Source organism: Stylophora pistillata, chromosome 13 (assembly GCF_964205215.1).
Source record: "Stylophora pistillata chromosome 13, jaStyPist1.2, whole genome shotgun sequence".
Lineage (NCBI taxonomy): Eukaryota > Metazoa > Cnidaria > Anthozoa > Scleractinia > Pocilloporidae > Stylophora > Stylophora pistillata.
This window is the reverse complement of record NC_142531.1, coordinates 15403030-15416960: the sequence shown is the minus strand read 5'-3', so window position 1 is coordinate 15416960 and position 13931 is coordinate 15403030. Positions and strand designations below refer to the sequence as shown.

Below are 13931 nucleotides of genomic sequence, written 5' to 3'. Positions count from 1 at the left end.
GGCTAAACTTTGATGTTAGAAGTTTTAAAAGCACCAGGTAGAGGTTTTCATAGATCAAGTGAATTTTTTCATTGCAGTTATTAGACTGTCCTTCAGAAATGATCAAGATAGGAGAATCACCACACGACGCTCGCGATTAGTTAAATTTTCCCATAGTTTCCCCTCTACTAACTATGATTTCCCTCACTTAGGAAAGTAGATTTACAACACGATTGAGTACACATAATAAATGTCCTTGCAGTAATAATACTATGTAATGCAACACACTAAACGCAACAATGGGCCTTTTCGCTCCATAAAAGGGTCTCAAACACTATCACTCAAAATGCATAAAACATTTGTAACATTGGAGTGCGTTTGAGTGCGTTTGGTTAGAGCTGTTGAAGAAGGATCAAAGCATAGTTAACTAACTATGATCAAAGTGGCCATACGAATCTTTGAACGGCTTCAAACTACGACGTACAACGAATTTGACCTTCCCGAAAAGCGGTCTCAAATTACATGCTAAAAAACAATGGTCCGTTTGTCCTTGAGAACGATAGATTCCTGCCGCTTTTACGGCCGTCTTGAAAATAACACTACCACAATGCAATGCAATCGGAGTGCGCACACCGCCTGGTCAGGGCCACTCTCGTTTTGTGTCTGATTTCGATATATAGAGAAGAAGGTCAGAAAGAACCGGAAATTGTCAGTGACGCCTGTCACGAAAACAAAAGGAAGTGAGACAGACAAAAGATCGTATTGATGACGCGGTCATTTTCAAGTAATAACCAATGAATGAGTTGCCAGTAATGGCGTCTTGTTTCTGCGCAAAGATTTCTGGGATCGCCACATGGCAAACATTGCAACTTGCTGGAAGGAAAGTTTATGACGCATGGTTGTTTCAACGTCCAAAAAAAACGAGTTTGTACAGTGATCGACGCTCTTTCGCTGCATTTTTATCATAAATGGATTAAACTATTGTTGATACGAGGTAAGTGTAATTTTTTGTTCGAATTACCGAAATATGTCATGAAATAGACCGATGAACCTTGCCTAAGGTAAATTGTGAAGCGCGACTGAATATATTCATATAGAGGTCTGCGCTATATAAATGTCAATTATTAAATTACGTATCATGATAACATTTAATACTCAAGCACACTATTTCAAACTTCTGCTGCCTCGCTGTAACTGTTGTAGCACTCTTGTATTACCAGACCGAGAAAAACAACAAGAGGTAGATTAAACACACGTAAATAGAACTGAAAAGGCTTTTTTAATTTATTTCTATTTCTAAATTTCGAGACCATTGAAGGATAAGCCTTACGCATGGAGAAAAGTTAATCGGTAGATTTTACCACGTACAATTTCATGGTTATTCACAATAAAACTTACGCTTCTCATGTATTAATATTACCCAAATCCATTTGTGATAAAACAGCGGCGAAACGGCGATTTTGGACGACGAAACAACCTTTTCTTTTGGGGGTTAGGGAGGGACTGTACACACGGGATAAATATCATAAAGCTTTGTATTGGAGGTTAAGCTCAGCTCTGTAACTCCGTAAGTAATAAAGCAAATTAACTATTACAGAAAGTACAGCTTTGAATGTGATTGGTTGACTTAAACTACAACCACCTCAGTTAAGTAACCACCTCTCATGAAACTGAAATTCCAAGTCAAAACACTCTAAATGCGACCACCTCTCTCAGATGCTTGTTTACAATTTCGGATCCTCGTGTTTGCGCAAAGATCTCTGCGATCGTTACGGGGCAGGAAGAAGTGTTTGGCGAAATTGCTGTTTCGACGTCCAAAAACCGATTTTGGCGAGAGATTATTGCTTTTTCGGCTCTATTTTATCAAAAATGGATTTGGGTAATGTTGATACAAGGGAAGATTAATTTTTTGTTGAAACAATAATGATTTACTTTTCTCCCTGCGTTTATTGTGGGAATTGAAATCGCGTGATGGTCTGCTCATACTGCAAAGATCGGAAATGTCGATTGTGTTTCTATTTCTTTACCGAGCTCAAAACTTACCATCTTCCTTACTCTGTTTACAAAACATGACGCTATCGACTCTGCCGATCGATCCAGCAGTATACAGGACACGTGTCAGATAATCAACTTTGTAATGTGCCTTGCTGAGTGAATGAGCACTGTTTCTTCAGCTCAGTGGAAGAGCATCAGCGCGGAATCTGGAAGGTACGAGGTTCGATTTTTCATTGGGTATTTTTCATTTGCGGCTCATTTCAACCATTTGGCGGTTGATATTACTGAGTTGTTATTGTGATGGTTGACGGGAAAAAGTTATTCTTTTTGACAACTGACGGTTAAATTGTGACAAAAGAGTGACGTCTGCAGTACAAATCTCGTTTTTAAATTTCAGAGTGCTTCAGAACACTTCATCATGCACTGACTGGTGTAAATACCAAAGGGTAAAACTGAAAAGCATAACCGAATACCGTAACTGAACAGCATAGTTACACAACAACAACAACAACAAATCCTTCTGGAGCCACCATAACTGTTTCCTGAAGCGGAGAAAGCAAGCAAGAACGGTGAGACGTGTTCTTAAATCTTTACTTCTTGCAGGATGTTATTACTGGGATCATATACATTAATCTATGGTGTGATTAAAGTTTCAATAGCTGTTTTATTTCTTATGTTTAGTTATTTTTTTAAGCGAAGAGTTCCGAAACTACCGCTTCTGTTCACGTTCGGTGAATCGCTGTGGTTGTACCTTCGGTCTGCATACCGAACATGCTATGCTCAGGACTAGAACGGTCAGGCTCCTGATCTGCTAAACTTTAATTTAAAGAAAGATACTTTTTCGTCTTTTACCGAGCGTCGGTCAAAAGAGAAAATTTTTGAGTCTCTGAGAGGAATCGAATTTATAAAAGACCTTCGGATTCTGCGCTCTCACCGATGCCTTCCCACAGAACCACCAGAGACTCTCCAGAGAGTCGCTAAGTCACTATTTAGTGTATATCTTCAAGATGTTATTTCTGGGATCATATGTTTAAACTACAGTGTAATTATAGTTAACATAGCTCTTTTATTTCTTCTACTTAGTCATTTCATAGGCGAACATCTCCGAAACAAGCGCCTAGGTCCACGTTCGGTAAATCATTGTGGTTCTATTTTCGTTCGCACGCTGACATGCTATGCTCAGGACTAGAAAAATCAGGTCCTCGAAGCTCTGCTTAACGCCAAAGAAAGATAGTTTTCGCCTTTTACTGAGCGTGGGTCAAAGAGAAAATTCAGAGTTTCCAACAGGAATCGAACTTATGAAAAACCTTCGGATTCTGTGCTCCGACGCCTTACCACTGAACCAGAAGAGACTCTCCAGAGAGTCATTAGGTTCATAACTTCATTTATAATCCATCAAACATAGTTAACGCTCAAATGTCTTGCATACTGCAGTACTAGTTATGTTGCTTACACCTATGGTATCGTGACCTAGGTTTTTCCTGAACCTACTACAAATTTATTGTTTAAAGGTCTTAGAACTTCCTCTGAAGAAGTTTGAACATAATTGCGTTCGATGAAGGAGAACGATGTTCATGATCTTGGATGTCTTGTGATTTCAAGGGTGACCTCGTCACGCACTGACTTAATACTTTGAATTCTATCCACGTGCTTGTTTGTGATTTAGCGATTTTCATCTTTTACCTCAATTTCTGAGTAAAATTCTAGCATGTATCCATCGACTTTTTCGTTAAAAATAAGTTATTTGAATTGTCCTCTTTCGCTGGAGCTTACTTTTGGAAAAGGACGATTTCTAAAAATTTACTGCGCATTGTGTTTCCCCCAGACCTTATGCATAGGTTACACTCGGGTGTCGATTTGTTCAAGCAGTTTTTGGGTACCTATCTCTAACTGACTGCAGTTGAGGCTTGGGCCCTTTTGACATAAATAGCAGACACGTATAACCACGCCAGATTCTAGAGTCAAATGTTTGTCATACACACTATTTTCTATTTCTCCTCAGGCGACTGTTATTGCTCATTTCAAAGTGCCTTCCACTCCTAAATCCATCATCTTCTTGCCATTTTCAACAGTCTAAGTATTGCAAAACCCAAATTTCGTTCCCACGAACGCAGTTCATGGTCTATAAATACTCCGTAGTGTATTCGTAATATAAATGAAAAAAATCAATATTGATTTAACTTAACAGGAGAAATATTTCCATACAACTTTCAACTGCTAGAGGCATTAAAAATTCCTCCATCAAGCGTCAACTAAGGTCTTAAAATATTTTCGTCAACCGTCAAAATCTCAAAAAAATGAAACAACAGGGTCGCCCTCCATAAGATCTTCTTAGTTTTTCTGGGATCTAAGTTTTCGTTACCTTGACCCGAAGCAATAATACATTTACTCTATTGTTCAGTCGGTAATGATTAGGGCTCAAATTCAGTGGACTACTCACTGATTAAGGATGAGCCACCTCAACAGCCCAGGCCCTCCTCCTTGACGGAAAGTAGTACATTCCCAAACGCGATGTGAATAAGGCCGGAAAAAAAAAAAAAAGTGATCTTCTGAGTTCAAGTGAGCTTTTTTAACAACGGCAAAGTTATCTTCAAGTGTCCCAAAGGCTGGAAAGAATATTCAAATCTTAAATACAAGACTTCAGTTTGAATCATACAATTTTCAAAATTTTCAACCCAAAGTCTCGCAATTTTCTGGTCGCACTTTCCAGTAAACTACAATTCAAGCATGGTGATTCGACCACGCGGGTCACGTAAACGCAGAAATTCACACGTTTTTCACTTCTTATCGATCAGCAAATTTGCAGAAAACGAACTCGGCCAATATCTAGCCATCTGGACCTCACGCTCTGTCAATAACGTATATGTCAAGTGCAATTTGGCCCGGGAGGTTCTGCGGTCTGCAGATCCCCAGTTTATCAAGATTCCTTACGGGCCCTTACAATTTCGTTGTCATTGGAAAATTTAATCCTGCTAATTGACACCAAATTGCACTCGAAAACATGTTATTGCCTACCTATAAAAACTCACTCGTTTTCAGTTAATCAGAAGCGCAATAACAATAGAACTATTTCTTCAAGAACAAGTTGTGTCCGCTATGAAAAAAAAAACCCTGCATTATGGTCCATTAGAAAATACTGAATGTTGTATCTCTGCACTAAATCTTTCTGATTTTGTTTCAATCTTACTCTCAGTTTATATCTATCAGTATGATCTCTGCCAACCTGGTTCCAATTCGTTTATTAAGATTTGCGGCTTGTTTGGTAAGTGAATTATTCTTTTTTTTTTTTTCTATTTTAATTCACGTTGGTAATAGGCTTTTTTAGATCAGGACTAGGGTTATAATAAACTTCGAGTCGTATACTGTAATTAAAATTGATTTAATCTGATTTGTGCCTATTTACAGTACAACCTAACCTAGATGTCGATGTCGACGAAAGTCTTGTCTCGCTAAAAGCACTGATCAAGTTAATGTACAGCAATTAGTTTCAAATGTCAATCGATTAGATCAAAGGTCCACTGTACAAACAAAACATTACATAATGAATCGCTAAAACACGTGTCATTTCACGTGGGTCCGCGTGTAACATGTGCGAAGAATCTGACAAGGGTTACCAGACCCCTCTTCATAAAGTATTGGGGAGGATGTTGAGTGGATTGTATGTGCTCATAATAGCTTATCACTTCAGAGCCTTTTATTCAATCTTAATTACATCCCATTTTTAAATCACTTGTGATCCTTGTAAGCTGATTGGCTCTCACTGGTGAGTTTCATTCACGAATCGCACCATTTTTGCTCTAAATCGCACCCTTTTCTCAACCAATGAGAAAACCTCTATTAAAACACAAGAACCAATCAGATTCCAAGGCTTGTGTAAAGAAATCAAATGAAATAAACAAGTAAGAGGGAAGTGAAAAACAACTTTTGCAACTTTCTTACAAACCAGCTCAGTACTGGATTGAGAAAATATTTGTACAGACTAAAAAGTCCGCTGTATTTGAGGGATTGAATTTTAGATTTCCGAATTACCTCTGGCCTCTTTTTCAAATCGGGGCCTGGTGCTTAGCCATATTTGTGAAAGTGAATTTATTTTGCATGCGAATGAAACGTTATTATAATATGAAAGGATGAGCACCAGGACTCGCTTTGAAAAAGAGGCTAAAGGTAATTCGGAAATGGGCATTGAACTTCGTGTCGTGCAATTGTCGTCTGAAATCAGACTTGTGATTTCAAATCAAACATGCGCTGTGCCACTATTCGATTTTAAAATCACTTCAGACCAAATTTCACGACATGAAGTTTAATTACTATTATTTGTTATTTCTATTTTACATTTAGCTCGTCTGTATTACGTTAGTTCTGACGGTATTTGAGATTGTGCTTTGGGGGCCAAGGATTTCAAACATGAGAATAACTCCAAAAGAGATCTTTGAAACCACCCGTGCATCAGGTAAGAACGGCCGTGATTTACTCTACAATCCTTCAGAAACGAGCGCTGCAGTTTTAATTATTCGTCAAAAAGGCGCTCGATAGTAAATTCCAATTCTCACTCGAACTTCGCGAGAAGCTTCATGTGCTCAGTGACCTCCTTAAGCGGTACTAGACTTCTCCTATCAGTTTAACATAACAACAATGATAAAAATAACTTCTCCTAGAGGGTAGCGGCATGATCCCAGCACGCTTTATAAAAAGATGAGATAAATATATAAACAATTAAAATGATGCGATAAACTTAATAGAAATATAGGAAAGTTGTGTAACTATCCTCGAAATGGGGTAATTTGCTGACGGAATGAGGGTATTTCAGGAAATGTACGTGCCAAGCTGTTGTTCTTCTGTTTATTAAATATTGTTTCGCCACGCGATCTTTTGGCCAACCCCAATGAAGGTCTTGTCCTGATTTTAAAGTATAACTTGACTTCTTTACTTAGGTAACAAACCTGAAATCAAGTGCAAGCCTCACAGGTAAGAAGAGGCATAACTGATACTCTGCAGACTTGACTTTGTATTCAGTCACCAACCGCTTAATTTTATTGTATAAAGATCGGTGCACGTGCCGCTTGGTTGTTCTTGCAAGGATCTGGGCTCTAAACAAATTTGCATAATACTTAAAATAGTTGTAAATTTATCTTCTCTGCTCAAAATGGTCTACGATGTTGATTCAAAACCAAACTTCATCGACAGATACGACGAGCAATGCTGAGTAATGCTGTTAAATTGTATAAATCATATCACAAGCTTATAGGTTGTATACTTCTGATCATATACATGCCCTTTTTTTAGACCAGATCAAGATGGCATGAAGCAAATTACTGACCACTATGGACCATTGGGACATACTGAGAATAGGAAATGTGATGACACTCATTACACAGATATGTGTGCGTTTGGTAAAACAGAATCTGGGGACCAGACCCTGTCATGTGACCCTAAGATCTGTGGCTTATCCGCGATTGAAATAGCATCTGTTGATCCAGAAATGGGAAAAGCCGTGACGGACTGGAGACTATTGTCAAAAGAACAAATTGATTTAGCAGTTCAGAAAGCCGTCAAAACCAATTTGGAAAAAGGATTTAGTTTTCTTTTCCTAAGATGTGGAGGCATTTTCCAAGTGCTCAGCTTTCCTCCGGTCTTGAAGAAAGTCGACGGCGGTAAAAAAAGAACGAAAATCAATTTAAATGTGATTCTGTTGGACTCTATCTCCAGGCCGCATTTTTACCGAATTCTTCCAAGGGCTGTAGAGGCTCTGCAGAATATTTCGCATGATCCTAAGATTAAGGCTACCACCTTAGACTTTGAACTTGTTCAGAGCACAGGACAACAGACATTTGAAAACGTAAGGCCGTTCTTCTGTGGCGTCGTTGTAGGTGAGTGGAATTAACTCCATTGAAAACTGAATGGTGTAAGTTATCCCATCTTGGTGACTTCTTTATGTTTGATTAATGAAAACACTTTTGTAACGTTTTCAGACGACAACAAAGTTACCGCCTCTGCAAAAAACACTAAAGCTTCCCTAGGTGTAGAGGTGTTGTATGGGACCTTCAAGAAATGGGGCTACCAAACGTTCTTCCAAGAGGATCTTTGTTGGTACGATGAGTGGGGAAGCGTGTTAACAGACATTGAAAAAAGAGCAGTGCCTCAGTGGAATTTTGAGTTCAGAGAGAGGTAATTACCGAGTCCATGCTGAAATGATGCTTTGTTCGATAAAAGTGTTGTGTAGGTTTTTAGGAAATTTTATTCGTCTGTTTCTGCAGAACACAAAGGTTTATAATAATAATAACGGTTTATTCACAGTATATCCACATAAAAAGTGTGGCTCTTCATCTGTGAAGGCCTACGATACTAATATTTAATATTAAAACTAAATTATGACAAACTAAATTGTAATAAAAGCTATGCATGAAAGTAAATATGTAGAATATATTGGTTGGTGGTGTTGGTTGTTTCTATATCTTTACAAGGAAGACAAAGCACGTGCCTTTAAGAACGCCTTGCAGAGCCTGCAATATTCTTTAACACCTGTGCAATTCCTTATATTTGCTGGCAATTCGTTAAAAATCATGGCTGCTGAATGTTGAAAGGTGCCTTGTACAAATGAAACATAAAGCCTTGGAGCAACACTGAAACGGAGATGCCTAACAGGTTTAACGACTTGCAAACTTAAATGGAAGTGCCAGTTATCAGAATACAGTGCTTTGAAAGTAGTCTTTAGTAGCGAGTAGTCCCTTAGCTCCAGGATAGGTAGCTAGCCGAGATCCAAAATGATAGATATACTGTTTACATATTTATAAGTGATGAAACTAGCCATAGCGAACTGGAGCCTTTTTAGTCTAGCTGAGAGGAAGTTTGGTAGTGGATAAAAAACAATATCACAGTAGCTTATTTTAGACAAAATTAATGTTTCTACCAAATGTTTCCGTAGTTTAAATTAGTAAACTTCCTTAATTTTCTTAAGGTTCTCAGAGTGGCATAACAAGAGTTTAGAATAGAACTGATATGAAATTCCCATTTAAGATTCGAGTCAATGTGTACTCCCAGGAGTTTTGTAACGTTTATACGTTCCAGTGGTTTACCGAAGATTTCTAATCCCAACTCCAGATTTCCGAGAGAATGTACTTGAGCCATCTGTGGAGTTGAGATGAGAATGGCCTTGGTTTTCTTAGAATTCAGGGCCACGTTTGAATCATTTGACCAGACGCCGAGGCCTGCCGGGGTTGCATTCATGCTTTCGGCTTGAGATGTGATCTGCCGTGTAGAACAGCTAGAGTATAATGTTGTATCGTTTTACTAAGGTTTTATTAATGTAACTAACTAAACCTTAATAGCAGCTTTAAAATATTAAAATTTGGTATAAAGTTAAACAATATATGCTTCGAGAGGTTGACTGATACCAGGCAAGTTAAGGTTTGAATATTGTTACCAGGGTGGATGTCCCTTTGAGTTTATACAATTACCACAAATCTTTGGGGGCCGGGCCACTATTCAGTGAAGAAGCACAGTTCAATGCCCATATGAACTATTCGACCAGGAGTCATGGAAAGTAACATTACCCCAAGAGTGTCTTCATTCCCTCTTTAAAAATAAAATCAAAACACTCTTGTCATGGACGGCGTCCGAAAATACACAGTAAAGTAGTTAAGTAGTGCAATGGTTATTTGAATTATCCTTACCAATTAACAACCTATTTCATCACAGGTGGAAGGAGTTTCAAGAAAAGGTGACTAAGAAACAAGTAGACCATCAAGGTATTACACATTTTTCATGCACGGCGTTAGAAAAAATGCTTCGCAGGACCAATCATTACGATTATCCCCAGAAAATCTGCTTAAATGGCAAGTTTTATAGTTGGTATTTCATGGACTACATAACAAAGGTGTACACTGCTCTGAGAAGCGACGAAAAAGCCAAACCTTTGTTGTCTTACATGCATTTTAATACCGGACACGAGGCTAATGGCAAACGGATGATTAACATGGACGTCAACATGGCCAAATTCTTAATGGATATGGCTTCTTTCCCTGATACTCTAACCGTGATACTATCTGACCACGGTCACACAAGGACTCCGTTTCGTAACACTAAGGAGGGAGGCAGAGAGCTGTACGATCCAGTATTCTTTATGATTGTTCCTGATGGTGTAAGGGAAAAACTTGGTCCACAAAGGATGAACGCGCTAGTAACCAACCAAAAGCGCCTTTTCGTGCTTCAAGATGTACACAGAGCATTAATGAGTTTGTATGATCCTGAAAAAATGGACTCTGTGGATCATTCAGTAACAGGAATATTTTCAGAGATTCCAGCAAACCGCACATGCGCAGACCTAGAATTGCTTCCCTTGACCAGATGTAAATGTGAAGGTTTTGATAAAGAAACTGAGATAAAAGAAAATGCTGATGACTACAAGTGGCTGGCAGAATTTGCAGTTGGATACATAAATAATGCTATACAAAGGCAACATAGAGAAGGTAATATATTAAGAGAATATCCATGAGAAAACCAGGTGGAACTGAGCAAGGAGTGATACTCAGTGCTTTAATAACTGATTGGACTCAAACTGTATATTCTGCGTCAGCACGGATAAAGAAATCAGTTAATGAAACATTTAACCAATTAATGAGAACTGTAATGGCTTCTATTACCCATGTAGGAATTATAACCAAAAGTAGTCGCTCATTTGCGATATTTGGGGTCCCACAGGGACACCAGATAACTCCCTTGAAAATACAATATTTTGACCTGTATTTTTACATAGCTTTTGTCTCATGACACTAGCAGTGGCGCCACGTTTGCATCAAATCGCCAATTTGAGTATAAACATCCCCTGCCTGGTTTCATGCTCTGTATTAATAGTTGCAATTCCCTTTTGGGCAGATCGACAAGTTTGAGTGCGTAATCTTTGCCCATGGAGACATAACCTCAAGTATACGTTTTTCTCCTCTTTTCAGGTGCCAACTCAACTGGCTATGGAAATTGCGAACGCTTAGTTGGCAAATCGTTTTCAAAAGGGATCAAACGAAACCGAGGAGAATTTATCGTAACGAGTATGGACATTCACGTGTTCCCTCCTACTGGATACAATGAGGATGAAGTGTTTAGAGTCTCGGTCAAACAGTCCGCTCAACGGAAAGACGGAGTGTTTTTTCTAAATTCCATTAGAGTATCGACCTACAGCAAGTTTGCACATTGTGCAGACAAGTCAGTCGATATCAAGCTCTGCGCATGCGCTAAAACCCAAACCTCTGACGTCGCTAAGAAAGGATTGTTGTTTGAGAACGGTGTTCCAAGCAAAATGTTTGATTCGAAGACAGCTGTAAAGAACCTGGACTCCAACTGTTTGTTGTTTTTGAGACGAGATCACGGATCGCTTTCTTTTGCATTGGAAGTAGCTAATGTTTGCTCAACTGCGACATATAAATTTACCATGACAGGCTCGATGGATCAAAGGATTTTTACCAATACTTTGCCCATTTCCCTTGAGTTACCTCCCAAAACCTGTCATTTTCTAACATCTGTGTCCAAGTATATTGTGAAGGTAGACACCGACCTTAATCTTAAAGCGAGCATACAAGTTAAAAACGGGGAATCGGATACCTTTCGCAGTTTAGGAACTATTGCGGTTTCGTAATAGTTCACATGCTGTTATTCGGAACATTTGAGTTCTTTTCCCTAAAGTTTGTCATAGATCATACAGGTTGAGTTTAAATGCCGCTAAAAATTAGATTAACAAAAAATTTTGTGTTTTCTCTGTGATTGACTTTATTTATAACATATCAGCACATCTTAGTCACGTGCGCTAGAGAATTTCTATTACACGATAGATATTTATCGATTAGTTTATTTTAAGATTCCTCTTGTGGGAAGCATTGTCGTAATAAAATTTTCTATTTAAGTATCGAAGAATATAGGTTAGCAGAACAAATTAAAATGAATTATGGTTCGAAAATAGCGAAATCAGTCAATTATTGGCAGATATTGAAGGGAAGGAGTAAAATGTGAGGTGAATTCTCAATTTAAACGTCCACTAAAATAGAGATGTAACTCTATCATTAGTTTTCCCCGTCCTGCTAACGGTTAGAGCGCCGGACTGTTGTGCCAGACTGATGTGCGGGAGGTAGAGGGTTCGAGCCCGGCCGAACCAACACTCAAGGTCTTAAAATAATTGAGGAGAATGTGCTACCTTTCTAACATCAAGAAATGAATAGACATTCTAGTCTTCTCGGATAAGGACGAATAAACCTTAGGTCCCGTCTCCTGCATCTGTTAATTAGTTCATTTAGTTAGGCAGGAGATGTTAAAGAACCCACTCATGAGGTTACTGTGACGTGGTCTGGCCTGTTTACTGGGCCCGCAGTAATTGGCGCAAGCTTTTGCGGAGTCCCTGCCTGTCGGTGAAGTTAATAGATTTAAAAATTCAAGAAAATTAACTCGCGTCCAGTCTTACTTTAACATTTATGAGGTATTGGCCGATTGGAGTCTGGCGAAGAATAGTTGCTCGAGATTTCATTTTTGAGTATGAAGATATACTTACGTATATGTGCACGATCCTTCGCAGTAAAGCACTATTTGAGCAATAGTGAAAATCAGACCTGAAAAAAATTTCAGGCCTGTACGGGACTCGAACCACTGACCTCTGCGATACTAGTGCAGCGCTCTACCAATTGAGCTAACAAGCCAACTGAGAGCAGGCCATCAAATTAATTCGACATGAACCCGTAGATGATAAATCAAACAACAACAAACATATGAAACATATGTATGAACTGCGGTTATGAAACGTATATGTGCACGATCCTTCGCAGTAAAGCACTATTTGAGCAATAGTGAAAATCAGACCTGAAAAAAATTTCAGATATACTTATTTACTTTATAAATGCCTTTTAAGTTGTGTGCTATTGTAGTTCTTCTTCGTTTTTACAGGACGGGGTGGCATCCACTAATGCAGCCTTTGCTATTTGAATGACTCACTCGCTGACTCCCTAGTTTTTGAAATGACTACTTAATATATTTACTTCTCGGCATATTTCTAAGTTTTATTTGTTGTTAAGTGGGCCGACTGGATTGAATTAAGGCTGAAAAATACATTATCTGTCTACTGGTACTGAATGTTTTACAACGTTTGCTGAAAGTGGATCCCTTTTGATGTTTTCTTGCACACTTTTTCCATATTGAAAGCAATTCATACAAATTCAATTCCTCGAAACGAGTTATTGGGGAGCGCCTTCAAAAGAAACATAGGAATGGGTTTGGTTGACAAGGGGACATATTACTCTTACTTGACTAGTTGTCTTAGAGTATGACGGTGATGCCCTGCGATTATACCTTCTTTCTCTTGTCATATTTGCGCACGCTCCAGGGAAGGGTACGCCTGATTTCACCTGATTGGCGGGCGGAAGAAAAAGAAAGATTATACTGTAAGGTCTTTGTAAGTCATTTATACTCGGCTATCGGTTAATATGTCATGCGATCTCAAGCTCTGAAAGGCTTAACTTCTGCCGTTTTCTTAGCCTGTGGAGCTGGTGCTTAGCGGTGGGCTTGAGCGCACACACAAAACGGTGAAGCACATGTCTCTGCTCCTCACTTAGGGCTCATAAAACGGTTAACTCCCATTAAACCGACAGATAAGAAAATTAATTTACTATTTTCTCGGTCCATTCCCCAATCCTCCTTAACACAGGCTGGTAATCGAAAGGCGTTGGACACCAATAACGCGATCTCACGATCTGAGTGCGGCGAGCGGTGAACTGTCTGCGTGTGTGTGAACGCTGTCTATAAGATGTAGAATGGTCGAAGCAAAACAACAGGACACTAGACATCTGGTCAAGCTTCTTCCACCCATCTCAGCTCAATCAATCTTTCCTCACCGAACCGAACCTCATTTAATCTCATACATCTTTTCTCGTTCAAGCCACCTCATCACAACTTACCCACCTCACCCCCCATCTTACTAATAGTACCCA

At 39.0% G+C, this 13931-nt stretch overlaps 1 protein-coding gene across 3 annotated transcripts; it reads left to right on the top strand.

Moving 5' to 3' along the window:
- Positions 1–419: 419 nt before the first annotated feature.
- LOC111319162 (uncharacterized) lies at positions 420–13072 on the top strand. Of its 3 annotated transcripts, none has more exons than XM_088742538.1 (10): positions 420–973; positions 2083–2187; positions 2372–2543; positions 5168–5236; positions 6313–6424; positions 6906–6939; positions 7258–7841; positions 7944–8139; positions 9670–10439; positions 10920–13072. In XM_088742538.1, the coding sequence occupies exons 4-10, from the start codon at positions 5183–5185 to the stop codon at positions 11597–11599; spliced, it is 2430 nt and encodes an 809-aa protein (XP_088598664.1). In that variant the 5' UTR covers positions 420–973; positions 2083–2187; positions 2372–2543; positions 5168–5182; the 3' UTR covers positions 11600–13072. The 3 variants fall into 3 exon arrangements, with proteins under 3 accessions (XP_088598664.1, XP_088598663.1, XP_088598666.1); XM_088742537.1 differs by having other exon boundaries at positions 2080–2187; XM_088742540.1 differs by lacking the exon at positions 420–973 and having other exon boundaries at positions 1502–2187; positions 5182–5236.
- Positions 13073–13931: the final 859 nt, after the last annotated feature.